General features: G+C 42.3%; 3 protein-coding genes across 6 annotated transcripts; 1 reads left to right on the top strand and 2 right to left on the bottom strand.

The window, feature by feature from the left end:
- Positions 1-465: 465 nt before the first annotated feature.
- mrm1 (mitochondrial rRNA methyltransferase 1 homolog (S. cerevisiae)) lies at positions 466-1,945 on the bottom strand. Its single transcript, XM_012876977.3, has one exon. It carries the CDS (start codon positions 1,756-1,758, stop codon positions 577-579), a length of 1,182 nt encoding a protein of 393 aa, XP_012732431.2. The 5' UTR covers positions 1,759-1,945; the 3' UTR covers positions 466-576.
- A 2,218-nt stretch (positions 1,946-4,163) lies between these two features.
- On the top strand, positions 4,164-9,860 carry chmp2a (charged multivesicular body protein 2A). Of its 2 annotated transcripts, XM_012877033.3 has the most exons (6): positions 4,164-4,325; positions 6,845-7,012; positions 7,373-7,552; positions 7,647-7,777; positions 8,840-8,901; positions 8,991-9,112. In XM_012877033.3, exons 2-6 carry the CDS (start codon positions 6,845-6,847, stop codon positions 9,110-9,112), a joined length of 663 nt encoding a protein of 220 aa, XP_012732487.2. In that variant the 5' UTR covers positions 4,164-4,325. The 2 variants fall into 2 exon arrangements, with proteins under 2 accessions (XP_012732487.2, XP_035998074.1); XM_036142181.1 differs by lacking the exon at positions 4,164-4,325 and having other exon boundaries at positions 8,991-9,860.
- Positions 9,861-13,978: 4,118 nt separating this feature from the next.
- msl1b (MSL complex subunit 1b) lies at positions 13,979-19,898 on the bottom strand. 3 transcript variants are annotated; one of them, XM_012876998.3, is made up of 9 exons: positions 19,784-19,898; positions 18,551-19,218; positions 17,339-17,538; positions 16,888-17,249; positions 16,717-16,778; positions 16,561-16,628; positions 16,282-16,406; positions 16,119-16,191; positions 13,979-14,955 (listed from the first exon to the last, which is right to left on the bottom strand). In XM_012876998.3, the coding sequence occupies exons 2-9, from the start codon at positions 19,151-19,153 to the stop codon at positions 14,865-14,867; spliced, it is 1,584 nt and encodes a 527-aa protein (XP_012732452.3). In that variant the 5' UTR covers positions 19,154-19,218; positions 19,784-19,898; the 3' UTR covers positions 13,979-14,864. The 3 variants fall into 3 exon arrangements, with proteins under 3 accessions (XP_012732452.3, XP_012732451.1, XP_012732450.1); XM_012876997.3 differs by having other exon boundaries at positions 16,930-17,249; XM_012876996.3 differs by lacking the exon at positions 19,784-19,898 and adding an exon at positions 19,419-19,682.
- Positions 19,899-19,952: the final 54 nt, after the last annotated feature.

The following is a 19,952-nucleotide window of genomic DNA, read 5'->3' as shown; positions in this document are numbered from 1 at the left end:
CGATATATATCGTTATTGAATTATCGTCCAGCCCTAGATACAGTTTAGGCCTGTACACGTGCATAGCGGATCCAGGTTTGCTGCTGCAATCACAATGAAAAGTGGTTCTACAAACGACTGATCCAGAGAGCTGTGTACTAAGCAACGCTCCGCATTTTGATTTATTTATTTTTTGTTGCAAAAACCACGGGCCTACCTCCGATCACCGTCATTTCTATCGTTGTTTCCAAATGAATTTCAATAACAATCACAAAAATCTTCCAAATGCAAAACCAGAATTATGACAGAACTAATTAGGTTGTCAGTTTTGCAGGTTTTAAACACGAAAGAAAGACGCATCGGAGGGTTAAAGCTGAGGATAATAAACCAATCCTCCTTTGAAGCTTTCTTTCATTTGCATGGCATAAAAATGCTGTATGGGTCACTGGGTGTAGCCTGATGGCGCGCTTGCATAAGAAGACGTACTGATGTTTTTAATCCGCATGAGTTTTACTGATAACAATACCAGTAGATCATCGGCTTCATGTTTTCAGATTCAGAATGAGCCAGAGGTTGTTTTAGCAGAGCATTAAGGTACTAATTCTCGGCTTCCTTCTGTGACGAACATCTGGACCTCGCCAGCAGCAGAGAGTGCAGGAGGATGCCCGCGGCCACAGAGACGTTCAGAGAATCAACGCCGGGGGACAAGACTCTTCCAGCTGGGATCGTGAGCAGGGTTTGGCAGACAGAGAGGAGCTTCCCAGAGAGCCCTTCCCCCTCGCCCCCCATCAGCACCATCGTCGGCCCGGTCACCCGGAAGTCAGAACAGGGGATAACGGGAACCTGGGACTCCCCTGGATCCGCTCCCACTGTGCCGACCACCTGCCAGCCGCCAGCCGCCCTGCTCCTCAGCATATCCTCCAGGCCGTCGCACCCGTACACTCCCATGACCTCCAGGACGCCCGAGCTGGCCTTGCTGACCACCGGAGACAGCGGGCAGCTGTAGTGAAGGCTGCTGACCACCTTGTCCACGCCCAGGAAATAAGCGGAGCGCAGGATGGCCCCGAGGTTCATCGGGTCCTGGATTCTGTCCAGAACGAGCCACAGAGGCACGCCGGCGCCACTCGCGTCGGATTCGGCGTCGACGGGGAGGAAGCTCAGGGGACTCGCCCGCAGACACACCCCTTGGTGTACCCCACCCGAGGACATCTTGTCCAGGTCTTTCTTGCTGACCCGACTGACTTGTACCCCTCGCCGATGTGCCTCCTCGCATATGGTTAAGACAGAAGCCCTCTGAGAGGTCTCGCCGTCTTTGACCAGCAGCTGGTAGGCCTTCCTTCTCCTCTGGGTGAGAGCCAGGAGACAAGGAGCAACCCCAAAAACAACTTCAGAGGTCTCCGTCGGCTTTGGCCTCGACTGCCTCGCCTCACGCGTGGGGAAGTCTTCCAGACACAGTTTCCTGAGCTCCGATGATACTTTGGAGACACCTCCCTTCTCGAGGTTCCGCTTCTGTGACGGCGGAATCTCAGTCTTTAAAGATTTACTCTGGGATGATGACCTCCTACGGTCTGACATCCCTTCAGCTGCAGTAGGCTGATGCGGAGCATTGGGGGTAGTTGACCCTCTGTGGCGCCTTCTGACTGCAGGGTCCCAGCTCCTGTCCTCTGGGCCCAGGAGAGAGGACCCTGCTGGAGAACCCATAGGCACCACCAGTCTGCACAGTTTTCTACACCAGACAAGCAGAAACCTGTGCTGGTGGTTAGAACTGCAGAGCCACATGTTAAGATAGGCACACTAAGTCAAAAAGGAAGGTGAAGTCCGTCCAAAAGAGGCTTGCCTGAAAAAGGTTGTAATCCATCCAGATCACTCCATGCGGTCACATAAGAGCGAGCTGACCAGTGTTTTTTGCCTAAACTCCAGAAGAAAGCAGCTTACGTACATGAATCAGCCATGTGCAAACTACACTTTGTCAAGTAGTGCATTTTACTACCGGATATCAGAACGTGTTGCCTACAAAATTAAAGCGCAACGACCAGCTTTCGTAGCAAAAATATTTAAAAAGTGAAAACCAACAACATTATCTTCGCATGTGAAATAATCGGTAATTCTTCACTAGAAAAATACTAATGAACTACAATGAAATATTTTAAAAAGCAGAAGGGACGGTATCCTTTTATTTGACAAAACATGTTATTCAAAGTATTTTTGCTCAACACAAATCTACAAAAAACATGACAGATTCCTTCGACCCCAGACAAGACATCATGAATTGATTAAATACAAAATTAAGTAGTTGATGAATTGATTAAGAAACTGAGAGTGGGGCAGTAAATATTTTTTACTCAACTTATGCATTTATATAATCACCCCACTCCTCCCAACCAACACGAATGAATGAATCAATCAATCAATCAATCAATTTTATTAGTCAACTGCAATTTGCATTACAATCGAAATTTCAGTTCCAGTACAACCGTCCATCACATACACTTAACAAACATTTTGGGGGAACGATTGACTGAGGCCTTGCGTTGCCAGGAACACACACAGTCGGCCGCTGCTACATGAGCGCTAGCCGTGAGGTGCGTTCCCCAAACTGCCCCAGACCCCGCTTTACACGGGGTCCCTAGGCGCTGCCTTGAAACTCTCGAAGAAAGAGCAACAACATGGGGGGAAAGAGGGGAGAGAAAAAAAAGAGACAGATGTTTGCCTATTTATGCTCTCACCTATAAAGAGACAAACAACCGACACAAAAAAACCCTCATAGCACAAAAGCACAAATAAACACAAGACAACATGTATACAGAAGGTAAACATTTGAGACCTGTCGCGTGTGTGTAATTCATCAGTTTTATGAGTATCAGTTATGCGTGTGTGTATGGGCGAAAGTGTTTTTCTCCGTGAACACTCTCCAGAGGCCATTGTCCTTGATGTTATCAGCCGGCCCACAGTTCAGAAAGCATCCAGGTGTCAGCGGGGGAGGGGGGTAGCCGGGGGCTTTTCTGGGCACTCCGTCATAACAATCCAGGAGTAGATAGGGAGGGAATCCAAATATGTTATTTGTTATGAGACAAGCTGCACTGCCTTTCCTGTCAGCTTTTAAGTCTTTTGCTGGCTCCACATAAATCCAATTTTCCAAATTATTGGGCTTTTTCGCGCTTCACTCCCAGATTTTATCCCATCTCCCCTTGAGTTCAACCCCAAAGTCAGTCTGCGTTCCAGCGCAGCCAGCTTTTCGGCTTGGCTCCATTCACCTGCCAGGTTTGTCCGTTCACAGCCAGAGTGAGCGCGTCATGCAGCCGGCAGCCTGATCAAGGCCAAATGGCTCCGACATCCGCTGTATTTGCCGATACTTCAAAAATCCACAAAAACCAATAAGTAGAGATCCCAGTATCCTTAATCCAATGTGAAAATTTCAAACGTCCAGGAATGACAAGGTCGAAAGACACACCGTTTTCCTCCAGGAATTTAGGGTGTATCTCACAAAATAAGTCAAATCAGGACCAGACGGGTCCCCCTTCCGTTGCCTACCCGTCGAAAAAAATTTATCAATAGTATTGAGAGACCAGCTTACCAGATCCATGTTTTTCAGAGTTCGGTTGATATGAAGAAAGTGCTCAGAAGACAAGACATAGCAAAGCAAAGCAGGATAGGGGGGGGGGGGGGGGGTAAAAGCTGCAGAGAGAGAAAGACACGACCGACCTCGGAGAGAGACAGAGAGAGTAGTTGTAATGAATTTCATTACTGTAAATCAGGGTTCTTTTCTGAAACGTGCTTTTCTCTCATTCAAGTTTCAAATTAAATTTGTGATTTAAAAATGTTTACCAGTGCCGTAATACTCTACAAGGCCGCAGTCTTGGTATCTGCTTGACCTCCTGTTCTTGTGCCCTTTGGGACATGTTCCTCTCAAAAGTATGCAAAGCAAAATTAGCCTTGGTTTGGTCATTTCTTTTGTAAAATAATACTAAATTCAAACTTTATTACCAACACACACACACACACCACTGGATTTTATCTGTACCCGTCGTTTTCACCTGAAGTTTCCATTTTGTGTGGGTGCGTTTCAACTTCAACTCGTGCTTTTATTTTGAAAGCCGTTTCCTCCGTTCTATTAACGTCCGGTAACTTGATGAAGTTAGTCACGCTACGTGACGGCACAGTTGACGTCGTTTCTAGGTGGTCCGTGCCTACGTCACTTCCCGGAAGAGCAACAGTAGCAACACGGAAGCGTTGGAAAGAAAACAAATAAGCGTTTATTTTCAAGTCGAACCGAAGTGGGAGAAGAACCCCCGAGCGCCGTTTTTCCTCCTCTGGTTCCGTGTCTTTGACGACGACTGTGGTTTACGGTGAGTGTGGCTCGGTACCGGTCCCGGTGGGTTCCGTGTGTCGGGTTAGAGAGGAGGAGAGCTGAGCCAAACAGGGCTCAAAACCTGACTTCAGGCCTTCAGGTCACCACAACTAACAGCTGAGTAATCTACAGCCCGGGGAGTCTAATCGTACTAAGAGCTGACATAAATGAACGAAATGTTGGAAATCAGGATAAAGTCGCTTAAAACGGCGTTAATCGTCAGCTGAGATGTCAACATGGTGGACAAGTTCAGATGAAAATCCCCCTTTTTCTTACTACCTAATGCATTTCCTGGACCGACTGATAGTTAAAAATATACAAGGGAATAGGTTCATGTTTCCTTAGTTGTGTCAATAAATTGTCTGGCTAAAGAGAGGGAAATGTCACACATTCTCATGCTAGGAATCTCTGAAGAATATCTGATGTCTGCCCCTCCTGGACGGTGGAGATTAATCATAAAGACAGAAACCTGAGCACCAGTTGTATTTAGGTTGACCAGTATCATAATGATTGATATTCAGTGATCAGTAATGCTATTAAAAAGTTGTAATCTAGTTTTTTCTTATTGTTTCACGGGGATCTGAGCGATTCACCGTAGAGTAAAAATGATTTAGAACTATATTTAGGTTTGTTGATGGGACCATTTCTTAAAAAAAATCTTGTAAATGTGGCTTCAGAACAGAGGATTTTTCATTAAGCTCATGATATTAATAGTGAATAGAAGATTGGAGGGAAAAAGGATAAATAATGACTTGTCTATTTCTTTTACCTAAAGACTGGAGCATAAATGTGATCTAAATTGCTTAAAAATTTCTTAAAATCTGGATTTTTATTTATCTTCTTTCCCCCCTGAGAAATAAAAAAAAAAACATAAACTGAACATTGAATAATATTTAGGTTGTTGACAATACTGATTTTGTATATCCATTAGCTGTGGCCTTAATTACTTATTATAAATACAATACAATAAATAAATATAAATTACTTTTTGCTTTATATCTTCTATATTAGATTAATTTTGAATTAGTCCTCTCCCAAAGACCTAGAAGAGATTGTGAAAATCAGTTTTCTTCAGAACCAGATGCAGGCCTGTGACAGGTATCAAGATAAAACCAGGTGTTCAGACGTTCTCAAAAAAAGAAAAAGCTGCCAAAGTGTGGAGACTACAGCTGCCCTGCCCCTCCCTCACCTGTTGCTTTGCATATTTGACCAGTTGTCTGAAAGAAGCCCGTTACATTTGTTTTTTTTTTACGTCCCTTTCAACACAGACAAGTTCAGGTCGCAACATTTCTGGTCGCAATATAAAATAAAATAAAAATGGTGTCGAGCTAAAGCTTCACCACCCTTGCCATCCCTTAAATTAAACTATTAAAGTAAAACAATAGCAAGCTACCAGCGGCTTGTCTTGTGTGTATAGGCTGAATATTTTTGGGCCCGTCACACGTTAGATGGTGATTCGGCTCGATCTGTATACGATTAAACCCGATCTGTGGGTTTCGCCGCACATCCAGATGAAGGGAAGCGTTTAATTGTTCGGGAGTCTCGTTGTCTGCTCTGTAGTGCAGACTTGCGGCCAAACAACAAACCAAACTTGGCCTACAAAGCCTTTGCTCTATTTGCAGTGATGTCATCAGTCAAGTGATGAGTGACTCAGCACATTTCAGACTATTTTAGGACTGACTGTAAATCATTTTCCGTGTCATTGTTTTAAAAAAAAATGGGCGCAATCTTATTGAGACACTAAGGAGTCACAATACATTAACTAGGTTGGTGAACAAACCCATTTACTCATGTGGGCATTTAGATTAAGTTCAAAATCATTACAATAAAAACATTTTATCTGTAATTGTTTTAATAAATTTTTAAAATGCACATTAGGAGAAATCATTGGAAATAATGCTAAATGATTAATAAAATTCCAATTCCATATTTGTTAAAATGCTTATATATATTCAGGTAATTAAATGTAAAAGAACTGAATGATTAAATTATTTCACAATCCTGTCTTGAATTTTATTTGTCAGCTTTAACTATGAGTGTCAGTGGATGGGAGACATTTAGTTATTTTAGTATTTAATATATAATTCACACATTTATATCAATATTGATTTATTACAGTTTTATTGAAACCATCCATAAATAATATTTTGATCAGTGATTGATCTGTTAGTGTAGCTTTTTACTTTAGAGTGTCTCCAGCATCGCAGACTGGGATGGATTCTGTGCCATCTTGTGTTTTGGTACAATTTCAGTTTTATATTTTGCTTTATTTCTATCTGGGGCCTTGAGCCTGTAATAAAAAGGTTAAATGGATTATAATGTCACATAGAAAATATCGAATCGGTTAATTTTATCTCATTACCCTCTGCAAAGGCCTCGTGTTAACCTCTTAAGGTATCATTAGTACAGTGATTGCATTTATGAAAACCTGTTCAGCATTTGTGAGCCTGTGTCCCCTAGTCTTCTTTTATTTTTTTTAGTTTTTTAGAGCATTTTGCTGTTGTTTTCAATGCACAGATGGAGTTCCTGTTTGGGAAGAGGAAGACCCCGGAGGAGATGCTGAGGCAGAACCAGAGGGCACTCAACCGAGCCATGAGAGACCTGGACCGCGAGCGAATGAAGCTGGAGCAGCAGGAGAAGAAGATCATCGCCGACATAAAGAAAATGGCCAAGCAGGGACAAATGGTGAGCTAAAAGGAAGCAGCAGCTGGTATCAGGGAGGCACCAATTAATCTTTTCTGTCAGCGGCAAAAACACAATCAAACTTTTTTTTTTTTACCCCTTTGCATTACTTCCATCAAAAGTAAGGACTATAAACGCATCAGCCAACAGCATGATGTACCTTTTCATAGTTAATTAAAAATAAATAAAGTTTAAGACACATGCATTGATGTCTAAATAAGGATAATCTTGTGATTTCTTGTGTTTTCTATTTGTTTTGTAGTCCTTTTAAAATGAAACAAATAAAATTAGCAGGTATGACCTTAAAAAAAAAAAATCTCCAGATAATCAATAAGGAATTTTGTGTCGTATCAATCTCTGCAGGATGCGGTGAAGATCATGGCCAAGGATTTGGTGCGCACGCGACGCTACGTCAAGAAGTTCATCATGATGAAAGCCAACATCCAGGCCGTCAGCCTGAAGATCCAGACGCTCAAGTCTAACAACAGCATGGCACAGGCGATGAAAGGCGTCACCAAAGCCATGGCCACCATGAACAGACAGGTCTGTGCCCCCCCGCAGTCACCGAAGCACACGCTGATGGAAATGAACAACGCACCTTCCTGTGCTGATGAGGTCATGTCCCTCGTTCCCACAGCTGAAGCTCCCACAGATCCAGAAGATCATGATGGAGTTTGAGAAGCAGAGCGAGCTGATGGACATGAAGGAGGAGATGATGAACGACGCCATCGACGATGCCATGGGTGATGAGGATGATGAAGAGGAGAGGTAAGGGACTTCCGTTTGCATCCTTTGCTCAAAAGTAAACATTTTAAACATCCAAATGTAAATTTTTTTTTAAGGTTTTCTTTTTATTATTTGCATATGCTGCCTTTGGGGGATGTGAGACTAACCAGTGGCTAGTTAGCTTAGCATAAAGGCTAACAAGGGAAAATGGCTGAATTAACTCAGTCCAACAAAAAAGTTTCTACCAAAAATAGCAGCCTTTGTCTGTTTAAAAAAGTGTTTCACTGGGAAACTATGGAGCTACTGTCTGCTTTCTTTACACTGACTGCAGGCGGGTCTCAGGACGAGGCAGCAGCCGTCTGCCTGGGAGACGGCGCTGAGGGAAAAGGAAGGGGCTCACGGGTCGCATCACGACAGTTAATTGCAGAACAATTCGTGATTTCACGTAAAGTGGCCAATGACACCGGGAAAAGTCACTACATTTGTTGCTAGTGGCTTTTTTATCTTAAGAAAAAAGTCACTAGAAGGGTCAGAGGCAAAAGACGAAGCTGCTTTTCTTAATTTTTAATTTTTTTTTATTTATAGACGGAGCTCCTTTCATACCCTACAGCAGCAGAGCTACGTCAGTTTCTCCGGATCACGTCACAAAAAGTTTTGAACCACTAGCAATACAGATTAGAAATTCAGTGCAAGACCACCGTTTAACCCTAGGAGGGCGCCAAACTGATGATCTTAGACACAAAAGCAGGATTTTGAAGAAAGAAAATGTACTAATTTGTCAAAATAGGGACCAGGATATGTAGACAGTACTATAAGACAACCATGCTAACAGTTTATTGGCAAAAAAGTTTATTTGGGGTTGTGTTACCCTTTAAAGAAACAGTTTATATAATATTTGTGTTCGTCATGACTTGAGTTTCCCCACAGAGAGACGATAAATGATATTTCTATTCTTTGTCTAATTACTGAAACGATCAAACGTTTTAGGTGATATTCTAGCTTCCTGACCAGCACCAGTAAAAGCAATACCTCACAGTTAAATAAAAAGTGTCGATTACATGACCCCTTTTTTTAAATTTTGACGTCTATCTGCTTCTCACCCAGCGACGCCATCGTCTCCCAAGTGCTGGACGAGCTCGGTCTCAATCTGTCCGACGAGCTGTCAAGTAAGAGAAACCGTCCAATCGTCGCGTCTTTGGTTATTTTTTTTTTGTGTCACGCTGCTGACTCCCTACTACGTTTTTCTTTGCTGCAGATCTGCCGAGCACCGGGGGAAGCCTCTCTGTGGCCGGAGGAAAGAAAGTGGAGCCTCAGGCCGCCCTGGCTGACGCGGACGCCGACCTGGAGGAGCGTCTGAATAACCTGCGGAGAGACTGAATGCGGAGGAACTGTCAGAGAAGCGCACTTTGGCGCGGGTCGTTAATACAAACGCACTCCGGGTCTCTGCGTCTAGATTCTCTTGGAGGCATAAGTGGCCGGCTGTCGACATCACGCAGGCTGCTGTGTAGGGTTTATGGCTTTCCGTTTGAGGTATTTTCATTTAATGTGCGTGCTATGTATCTTATCATTACCGGGGTCATTATCCTTCATAGGTCTAGAAAATGTCTCTTCTCTATAAAGACTCTGCCGAATGACACAGGTCGTCTGTACATACTAACCGCTCAAAGCATGAAGTATTTACAATTTAAATCAACACTAATTAAAGAAGATGCAAAGAAAAACCAAAAGAAATATAGTGATATTAAAAGATGGTTCAATTTTATATGACTGACGTTTAGGAATGTCGGCACATTTTGTACATGAGGTGGGTTCGGGTGTTCTTTTCTATCATCAATGCTAAAACATCGTCAGCGTTCTTGTTCTCTTTTAAATGTGGGTGTTTCGAGTACAAAACCAACAAAAAAAAAAAACACTGTTTATTGTTATTGAAATTTGACAAAGAAGGCGATTTTCTGGAAAACACTCCTGGTGATTCTTTTCTTTACTTTTATGAGATCATCCGCATCCTTAATACAAAAAGGTAAGGAGTCAGTGGTGGGTTTTTTGTTGTTTTTTTTGGTTTATGAGAAATTTTTATTTTGGCCTTGTTCAATAAACATTCTTTTCCAGAATACTTGGAAAGTAATCACTTTTGCTGTGAGAAGGGTGTCATTATTGGATCAATTTTTGATACATTAGTAATAAATAAAGATGGCGTATAGCATGGGCCTATTGCCTTTAAACTGAGGGCATTCCATCCAAACTGGTGGACACCATGGATCGTACCTTGTTAAGCATGAAGCTTTTTTTGCAGCCGGGTAGTGGCCAATTCCTTTGTTTTTTACTCAGTTTATCTGGTATGGGGGCTGGATTTCAAGTAGGATGTTTGCTTTTGGTCATTTTTATATTTTGGAAGCTTAGTTAGCTCAGATCTAAACAAGCTAATTTTGCTATATATTATAATTTTCAAGAGTTTCCGAAAGCAAAAAAGGGAGCTTAAGGCCAAAAAGTTGCGAATGGTGCACTATATGGTCAAAGTATTCGCTCACCTGCCTTTACTTGCATAAATGCCATCCCATTCTTAATCCATAGGGTTTTTAATATGATGTCGGTCCGTCCTTTGTAGCTATATCAGCTTCAGCTCTGCTGGGAAAGCTGTCCACAAGGGGTGTTTACGGGAATTTTTGATCATTCTTCCAGAAGCGGATTTGTGAGGTCAGACACTGATGTTGGAGGTCCATTCAGAGTTCTTGTCACTGGAACTAAAAGGGGCCACGCTCAGACCCTGAAAAACAACCAGAACCCCCCTTCCAACGAACTTTAAACTTGACCCAGTACAGTCAGACGAGGACCGTTCTCCTGACAACCTCCAGACCCAGACTGGCCCGTCAGCTTTCCAGATAGACAAGAGTGATTATATAACACCACTGACAGTTGACTGGGGGATATTTAGGAGTGAAGAGATTTCACGACTGGACTTTACAGCGCACATGGTAACCTTTGACAGAACCAGGCTGTGTTCTCTGAGCTCCTGAGAGAGACCCATTCTTTCACAGCTTTTTGTAGAAACAATCTGCATGATTATGCTTAGATGGTGGGTTTTATACACCAGAGGCCATGGAAGTTATTGGAACATTTGATTTTGATTATATGGAGGGGTGAGCGAATGCTTTTGGCAATATAGTGTATGATGTTAAATTTGAAGCAGAAATGCATTACACAAGAAGCACCGAAGACAAAAGTAGCAAAGTCTCAAGCTTGAATGGGAATTGACTGAATTAAGATTTATATGGCGATTTATCCAGTGTGAGGGAGGACGTTGGGGTAAAATCTCTGAATAGCATGGAGAGCTAAAGAAAAACTGCTCCGAGGTCAACTCATTCTTTCATTCCCATGATAAATGATCCTTTATGACAGAAACTCATTTTCGAACACAAAACACAAAAAGCAAAATTCAGGTTAGACGTCGTTTCTGCTCCAGCTCTGACCAGCATTATCACTCTGAGGGTCGTCAGCCCTACCGTTTGTCCAGACAACTCTCACTTTTCTCCGTATGATCCGTCTGGTTTAACCATGAAAGTAAAAAATGTACTGCAGTTACGGAGCTCCCGGATCAAAGAACAGTTTACCTCCACGGAGCAGAGATCATCTTTGCTGCAAAACTGCTCTCCATATCTTTTTGCTGTCACCAAAGAGCCACCAGGATTCTATTTGACATATTTCTGTTAAACAAGTTTCTATTTTCTCAAGGAAAGAAATTAGTTTCACATGTTTCAAGAGCTAAAACTGTTTATGTGTGTTAAAAACCAACGGAAAGGTTCATTTTGGTTGTTTCAGACCATCAAGATTTTTAGGTTTTCTGGTATATTATCTCTTTAACAGAGCATTGAACATTCACAGGTAACTTATTGTATGATCACCTGTTGTAGTGCATCTCCACCACATCCAGTCAGGAAAGGAAGACTTTTAAATGTGTGGACTGTGTGTTTTTGTGAGTAGAAGACTTCATTAGGATATGAACAAAGTTTCATAAAACATTAGATAAGTCTTGTCCTTGATTTTGACAACTTTAAAATCAGGACCAAAGAGGGGCATACTTCAGTTGATGGCATAGTGGATACGTCTTCCGCTAAAAGAATCTCCTTGTTGAAGCTAAACTACTATTTCATGTTAAACTGTTATTGTTGGTGATTTACATAAAATATACCAAAGAAACTGGAAGCAATAATGTCTTTGTCACAGGCTGATTGTAACCAGAGGGCCTAAACACAAAGCTCCTTCATAGTCTGGAACTGTATGGAGCTCACATTTTCCAGGTCTAGATAATTATGGGAAAATACTTATTTATTCAGTATTTCCTGACTCTTATTTCCTATCCCATTAGCTAAGAGTTATTTGCATACATTGGTCCGTCCATATTTCCTTCCCCAAATCTTTTTTTCCCCCCAGGTCCCACATATAAAGCCTGCCCTGTATAGAAATATCCGCCATATAGATTCATGGTAACCTTTCAGGGTTCCTACATGTATTTTCCAGATTCCATTTCCCAACATGAGAGGAATGAGGAAGGAAATAAAATAAATACACTAGGAGGAAGGAAGTACACAGGAAAGGAAGGAAAACACAAAAGGACAAAAGAAAATAAAGGATAGGAAGGAAGGATGCAGGACAAGAAGAGAAAACAATTAAGAGAGACAAGAGGAAGGAAAGGAAACCTCTAGGGACTAGGGAAGAAAGAGGGGGAAGGAAGGGAAAATACAAAGAATGAAGTACAGAAGGAGGGTTATAAGGAACTTCACATTGAAGGGAGGACACAACTGATGGAAGAAGACAGCACTGGAAAGAAAGGATAGACCTGAAGGATGGTAAAGCAAAAGATAGGAGGACAGAGGGTAAAGACACAAGGAAGGAAAGGAAAAACAAAGAAAGGAAGTGAAGGAAGGAGGAAGAAATGAGGACACAATAAGGCAAGATGGAAGGAAGAACAACATTTGACAATGTGAGAGGGAATTAAGTCTGAAAATATGAACATTTTTCAATTGTGTTCTTTTCCCTAAGACCTGGCATATACCATAGATGACAGATTCCTCCTTTTCCATGCTGCGTAGGAACTCTGAACCTCTGCGTTTGTGAAAAGGTTTAGCCACCCGAACTCAGAAAAATTGAGTGTAAGAAAGTTAGAAATGAACACATGAACGCAGATATATGTGGAGGGACCCTGGAAAGATCCTATTTAAAATGAGTTTGTTCCTTTTTTTTTTAATGCAGATACAACACTGGTTACTCCCTTTAGTTTCCTTCTTTTTCTTTTTTGCCTGAATAATTCACATCTCAGAGTTAATTAAGCCCCTCAGCAAACAAATACACTGATACGAACATGTTTAGGCACTGCACCAAAAGGACTAAAGCTAAAGCAAAAGGAAAACCCTGAAAGACCATCAGAAAGAATGAAGAACTGTTTATCGGGACCACTTTAAAACGGGTTACAAGAAATTCTGGCTGTTTAAAATGAAAGAGTAAAGAAATGGGAGACATTTGTAAAACGTTTGCCTGGTTTTTTTCGTCCTGATTGTCTCTGACCTCTACGCAAAGCGCCAGCCCTCCAGAAATTAAGCAGGAAGTGAAAAAAAATGGGCAGGGATAGAGCCAATAATGAGAAAACACTACACACATAAAAAAAAAAAAAAAGACAAATATGTGTCATAGACATTCATTTTATTCCAAAAAATTAAATTTCAAAACTGTCAATTTGTCAACATACAATCATAGAACAATATTGAATGTACTGAACACTTCCAACATTAAATAATAAAAAAATAACAGCCGTGTTTTATGTACATTTGTTTCTGACAGCTATGTACAGTGAAGGGGAAAAACAAACAACAAAAAGAAAAACTTTCAAAGCATTTTTTTTTTTTTATTTCCACACAGGTCAAGCGAACGCCTGCGGAGATCTATGGTTGTGATGGAGTGAGATTAGCTCAGAGCGGGAATCGGCCGGCGCGTTTAAAAGCGTACAGGTTGCTAGAACTACAGCGGAAAGCTTTTTAAATCAACTAAAACGTCTCCGAACGAGGAGAGCAATGCATGCACATAACCTGCCTAATATTCACTGAACGCAAGCGAGTCTGAAGGTTTGGAAAAAAAAAGGAACAGATTTCCTGTAGGCAGACGCCGTCCAGGCTGCGAAGCTTTTACTAAACAAAGCAGTAAAGAATTCGGCTTTTCAATCATATTTCCGAGAATATGCCTCTTTTTTTTTGTGTAGTAGTTTTAGTAACCGAGCGAGAAGAAAATGATCTTCTTGAGCTGTAGCCATGCTGCCGTCTTCTTTTTGCAACAGGTAAACAGTCCATGCAGCTCACATGAAAAAAAACAACAAAAAAACAAAAAAAACAGGGAAGAGATTTCCGAGTTTAAAGCCAAGCGTGTCGTCTCCCACATCTTTTATTCTAATGAGCGAAACCTCTCCAACAAAACAACCCGTTCCTGGGCGCTGAACTGGCTAGAGTACTGAGATTGTTTTTTTTTTTTTTTTTTAAATATATGCGGTCATGCTGGTTCAAAACTCTCGTATCACAGTTAACATTGATAAAATCTTATTAAGGTTCTGTGCAAACAATAAGAGCAACACACAGCACGGTACAGTCGAGTTTCGACTCTTCCTCCCCCCTCCTCCTCCTCCTCCTCCCACGCTTAGGCGAGGAGGAAAGCTACGCACGGCAAGAACAACGTGGCTGTATAGCTTGTGATGAAGAATTTAAGCTCCTCTTGGCGTAAAGGGATGACAAATATTTCGCCCCAACATGCTTCCGCCTCGTCAGAACATTACGCGTTAAAACGGACTGAAACGCCGACCGTGAGCGGTAAGAACAGATTTCTTGCGGCTTGAACAAAAACATGCTCTGAACTCCTGGATGGACGACTGCGAAGATGTTGACTTTATACCTGCCTCGTTTTTTTTTCCTCTGTTTCCTGCAGGACATTAGCTGCTCTGTGGTTTCATGCCCCCACAGACTGAAAAACGACAGCAGTTGCTCACACCCCGACCGACTGGCTGCCCCACCCTGAACTGTAAGCTGTTTTTCTATTTTTTTTTTTTAGTTCAGGCGTGGAGGACCAGCGCCCTGCTGTCACCGCGGTCTGGCGTTCACTTCCGACAGGTTCGGTGAGGCGTGTGTTTCTTGGGCACCTCGATGCGGCATCGGCTTCGTTCGTCCAGCCAGGGCAGCTCGAAGTTCCTGGAGGGGGAAATCCATCCAGTCAGATTTTCATTTTATACTTAAGAAAAAAATAAAAATAAAAAAAAAACAAAACAAGGAATGTTTTTTTCTCTTTTCTCGCACAGGGAAAGATGGAGAGTAAAAAGGGATTTGCTTTAACTTCATAAAGTGATAAATCCTCCAATTTAAAGCAGTTTCATTTTAAAGTCAAGCTTCAAATTGTCAATTTCGCCTTTTATTCTGAATAAATAATGGAAAAATACAAAAAGAAAAAAGATGATTTTCTAAATGATTATGATGGTGATGATGAAGGAATTTATTTCAGACAATTAACAAACACATTTAACAAAGATTAAATAAATCAATTTCAGAAATTAATAAATAATAATACTAAAAAATAATCAATTTAAGAAATTATTCAACCAAGTACCACATAAAAAAAGTAATTGGTAAAAATTAAATGTTCTGTTCCAATTCAATTAAATCACATAACATAAATAGAAATGATAATTTCAAAAAAAGTTTAAAAATCATAAAAAAAAAAAAAAAAAAAAATACTGTCCGTGTTTTTAACTTAGCTCATAAAAAAAAAAAAAATACAATAAAATAAAAACAATAACGTTGTGATTCCTGATATTAAGAAAATAATATATCTAAAAAAAAAATCAAAAAAAAATCTATAAGATATACAATAAGTAAGAATAAAGATAAAAGACGTAAAACATATCCCTGCTAATCAAATATTAAATGATGCAAAATAACTAAATAAAACTAAAGTGTTCTAGGATTCCTGACTGCTTCCTGAAAACATAGAAAATTAATATCTAAAAAAATATAAGAAAAACATTTAAGAAAAACTAAAGTTAAAATGCTGCTTGCATTGTCTTAACGCTGCTCTTTAAAAATAACAGCAGGCAAAACTAAAACGTTAACGACTGCCCTCAATGTCTCTCTACTTAGCTTATTAGAGAAACAACAGCAGTGAATATGTAAATAAGATACGGTCTTTGTGATCTTACTGCCATGTTTTAAAGCAAATGATACATATTTCATATATCTCTTGATTGGTAATAGACTTTAAGCCACATCTTAACAAACAACTGTTACGTTTTAAACAGGCGTACAAACTAAGGGAGAGAATTAAAAAGGGAGGAAAAACAGAACAAAAAACGCTGACTTACTGCTGGGAGAGTCTGGGTAGCGGCCGACCAAACGCCACCACAGGTAAGAACGGAGTGATCACTATAGCCTCAACTAGAAGGAACAGAGGAATTATGTTTAAAAGATCTCAAATAAATCCAAAGGCCACCCTGAGCATTAATAAATTAATTTCTGTGCCGGTACCGTCTTCGGTGTCGGGGTAGAAGGACGACAGCTCGGGCTCGGTCTCCTGGACGATCTTCTTCCTGTTCATGCGCTGCTGCAGACGCTGGAACATGCGCTGCTCTCTGATTCGCTGGATATCCCATCTAAAGACACGGAAAAAAAACTGCAAACTCAAAATATCCAAACTGCAGGAGGACAAGTTTTATAAAAATAAATAAATAAATAAACGAGATAGAGACGGTTTGCTTGATTGAAAGGACTAAATGATAGACTCCAACCACCAAATAGCGAGAATACCTTTTCCTCCTCTTCTCGTCCAGCTCCAGCTTCGCGTGGCGTTTCTGAAAGGCGCCGTCATCCAGCGGCTTGAAGAGAGCACAGAGTTTTAATCGAAGGCTGAAACATGTCCAGATCTAAGAAGAGAGCGTTTAAAAGTTCCTGCTTTCCCCTCACCTCAGGGAGATTACAGCCGTCCTCGTCCAAAGGCTCAATGTGGTTTTCCCTCCAAGAGGGAACTAAAGAGAAAAAAAAAATAAAAGGGGGTACGGGAGTTATTCATAGGTTGTGCGTTCAGCAGATTGGATTGCTAAAAGTGATTGAAGTTGGGATTTAGGTTAGGCTTACAAACAATCAGCATATCATGTACTACATGAGGAGTCCACTCACTGGCCACCTCTTCCTCCTTTTTAGGGGAAGTCTCACGGAGAGGGGACAGAGGAGGCTGGTTCCAGCAACACAGATACATCTCTGTGGTTGACATGAAGGGCAGATCCTCCATCTGGCAGCTCAACTCGGGCTCCTCTTTGCAGGGGAGCAAAGCGTCCCTTTCTGCACCAGACCTGGCTGGCGCAGACTTCTCTGGGGTCTCCTTACTGCGCAGCTCTCTTTGGCTGGGGGAGCCGGGCTCCGGCTCACACTTCTGGGGGCTGAGCTTTGCGCTTTTGCCCCGGGGCTTCTGAACCTTTGCGTCGCCGAAGCAAGACTTCCTGTAACGCGCAGAGGAGCGGAGATCTCAACACGCAGCGGGAAAAAAAAAAAAAAAGACTCTTTTTTTGTCTGTGGCCGTTTAGTTTACCTTTTTTGACCTTTGCCACCCCGGCTGAACGGGAGAGGAGTGGCGGCGTTGGGCTGAGGACTCTCCTCGACGTCCAGGTCCCACATGTCCTCTTTGTCGGGAGTCCACGGCTCCAGGGGCTGAAACAGGCGCTTATCCCGGGGGGTGTCCTTCCGTGTGAGCTGGAGGCGACGCTCCATGCGCTCAATGCGGGCGAGCAACTGCAGGAAGAACGGAGAAAAAAATAAAAAAGACATACAGGACTGTCTCAGAAAATTAGAATATTGTGATAAAGTTCTTTATTTTCTGTAGTGCAATTAAAAAAAAAAAAAAAACATGAAATGTCATACATTCTGGATTCGTTACAAATCAACTGAAATATCGCAAGCCTTTTATTGTTTTAATATCGCTGATTATGGCGTACAGCTGAAGAAAACTCAAAAATCCTATCTCAAAATATTAGAATATTTCCTCAGACCAAGTAAAAAAAAAAAAATTATAACAGCAAAACAAAATCAAACATTTGAAAATGTCCATTAATGCACTCAGTACTTGGCTGGGAATCCTTTTGCACAGATTACTGCATCAATGCGGCGTGGCATGGAGGCAATCAGCCTGTGGCGTTGCTGAGGTGTTATGGATGCCCAGGATGCTTCAATAGCGACCTTTAGCTCATTTGCATTGTTGGCTCTAGTGTCTTTCAGCTTCTTCTTCACAATACCCCACAAATTCTCTATGGGGTTCAGGTCAGGGGAATTGGCAGGCCAATCAAGGACAGTAATGCCATGGTCAGTACACCAGTTACTGTGAGAATCTTATGTCGTCTCTTAACCACTACCATACTTGTGATTTAGTTTACTGAACCAAGCTGAGTGTTTTTCAAGGCTCAGGAAACCCTGCAGTGTTTCGAGTTAATTAGACGATTCAAGTGATTAGTTGAATAGCCTACTAGTATACTTTTTCACGATATTCTAATATTTTGAGATAGGATATTTTGGGTTTCTTAAGCTGTAAGCCATAATCAGCGATATTAAAACAATAAAAGACTTGCGATATTTCAGTTGATTTGTAATGAATCCAGAATGTATGACATTTTTATGTTTTTTAATTGCATTACAGAAAATAAAGAACTTTATCACAATATTCTAATTTTCTGAGACAGTCCTGTACAGCTGAACTGGACATACGACGGGATATCGAAGCGGATAAAAACAGCAGCTCAATTTCACGCACCGTCTCCTTGTCGTTCTTGAGCTCGTCGATCTCCTTGTCCTTGGTCTGCAGCTGTTGCTGCTGCTGCTCTATGAGGTCCAGCTGCAGGAGGAGGATCTGTCGGAGGCAGTTGGCCTGCGCGTGAGGACTCGCCGGGGTCTTCCTGATGTTCCTCCACTTCCCTTCAGACGAGAGCTCGATGGAAGCGGTGCCCAGGACCCCGGGGACGACCCCCTTTGCGCCGTCGTCGGCACCGGCGTCCTTGGGGTTATTGTTCACCGCCATCTGTGGGTTATCCATGCTGTCAACGGAGAGGGGTTTACCTTTCACCGGGGTTCCCTCACCCCCCATTGGTCTGACAGGGGACGTTATCCCCGCCGGTTTGTCCCCGCGAAGCGTTTCTGGAGCTGTGGCGGCGAGGGCAACTTTGCTGGTCATGAAAGTCCGGTCTAAGTCCTTGGATCTGCTTGGGATCTGGCCCCGGCGCGCGTCCTGAGCGTCCACGGCCAAGTCGCAGGGCTCGCTCTTGACGCTCACGGGGCTCACCGTGTTGACCCCGAAGTCTTCCGTGTCACCTTTACGTTTGAATCCCGGTTGTGGAAACTGTTTGGATCTCAGAGTCATGGCGAACAACACGACCACTTCTTCATCCTGCGGCGCCACACCGACTCCCCATGTGGACGCAGCCGCTGCAACAACAACAACAACAAAAAGAGGGAGAAACGCACATAATAAGTCAACACTGCTGTTTGTTAAACCCGATGGTCTGCTTAGTGCAAGTCAGGAGGGAAACATGTAAATCTACAAGCGAATATTCAGTCAAAGAATATTGGCAGGTTAAAGTCTGCATCCTCTTAAAAAAAAAAAAAAAAAAAAAAAAATCTCATACCAGGTTTGAAATTCACGCTTAGCTGTATTAGGACAGCGATACAACCAAGGCGGAAACGAGCTATTTCCTTCAGGCGGAATATAAGCTCTCATTTCTGCAGCCGGGCAGACATTTTACAGCGGGGGGGCTTCCAACAAGGACTCGGGAGTGGCTCTGGAGGACACAGGCAGCAGCAGCCAGCTCCTCCATTTTGGTTCTCATGAAAAACAATAACAGCCAGCTAGCTTGGCTAACGTTAGCCGGCAGCTTTTACACAAGCGAACGCGTCTACCGGGGGGCGAAGAGCGCGAAACGACCGGGTTGTGACGCCCGGTGCTCACCCGGAGCGGCTTTTATTAACAGGTTGTGGCTGGTTTCAACCTTACCTCGACCACAGCTCGAGTGAGACTTCAGAGTGTCTTCATGTTCCCTCCTCAAGACTTGTTTTAAAACGCCGACTACTGCGCATGCGTAAACTGTTGGATGGCCATTTCTTGTGTTTTGGGGGGTTCATTCAGAAGTCCGCCAACAGGGGGCGTTAGCATCCTCCACTAC

Source organism: Fundulus heteroclitus, chromosome 10 (assembly GCF_011125445.2).
Source record: "Fundulus heteroclitus isolate FHET01 chromosome 10, MU-UCD_Fhet_4.1, whole genome shotgun sequence".
NCBI lineage: Eukaryota > Metazoa > Chordata > Actinopteri > Cyprinodontiformes > Fundulidae > Fundulus > Fundulus heteroclitus.
The sequence above is the reverse complement of the archived record's forward strand: the minus strand, read 5'-3'. Positions and strand labels throughout refer to the sequence as shown.

Bases quoted from the DNA above. Each gene is read 5' to 3' on its own strand.
- mrm1 (XM_012876977.3), bottom strand. From the start codon at position 1,758: ATGTGGCTCTGCAGTTCTAACCACCAGCACAGGTTTCTGCTTGTCTGG.
- chmp2a (XM_036142181.1), top strand. From the start codon at position 6,845: ATGGAGTTCCTGTTTGGGAAGAGGAAGACCCCGGAGGAGATGCTGAGG. The intron at 7,778-8,839 runs GTAAGGGACTTC...CTTCTCACCCAG, and splicing joins GAGGATGATGAAGAGGAGAG to CGACGCCATCGTCTCCCAAG. The intron at 8,902-8,990 runs GTAAGAGAAACC...TCTTTGCTGCAG, and splicing joins TCTGTCCGACGAGCTGTCAA to ATCTGCCGAGCACCGGGGGA.
- msl1b (XM_012876998.3), bottom strand. From the start codon at position 19,153: ATGACTCTGAGATCCAAACAGTTTCCACAACCGGGATTCAAACGTAAA. The intron at 17,539-18,550 runs GTGCGTGAAATT...TTCTTCCTGCAG, and splicing joins TCAAGAACGACAAGGAGACG to TTGCTCGCCCGCATTGAGCG. The intron at 16,192-16,281 runs GTACCGGCACAG...TGTTCCTTCTAG, and splicing joins CTACCCCGACACCGAAGACG to TTGAGGCTATAGTGATCACT.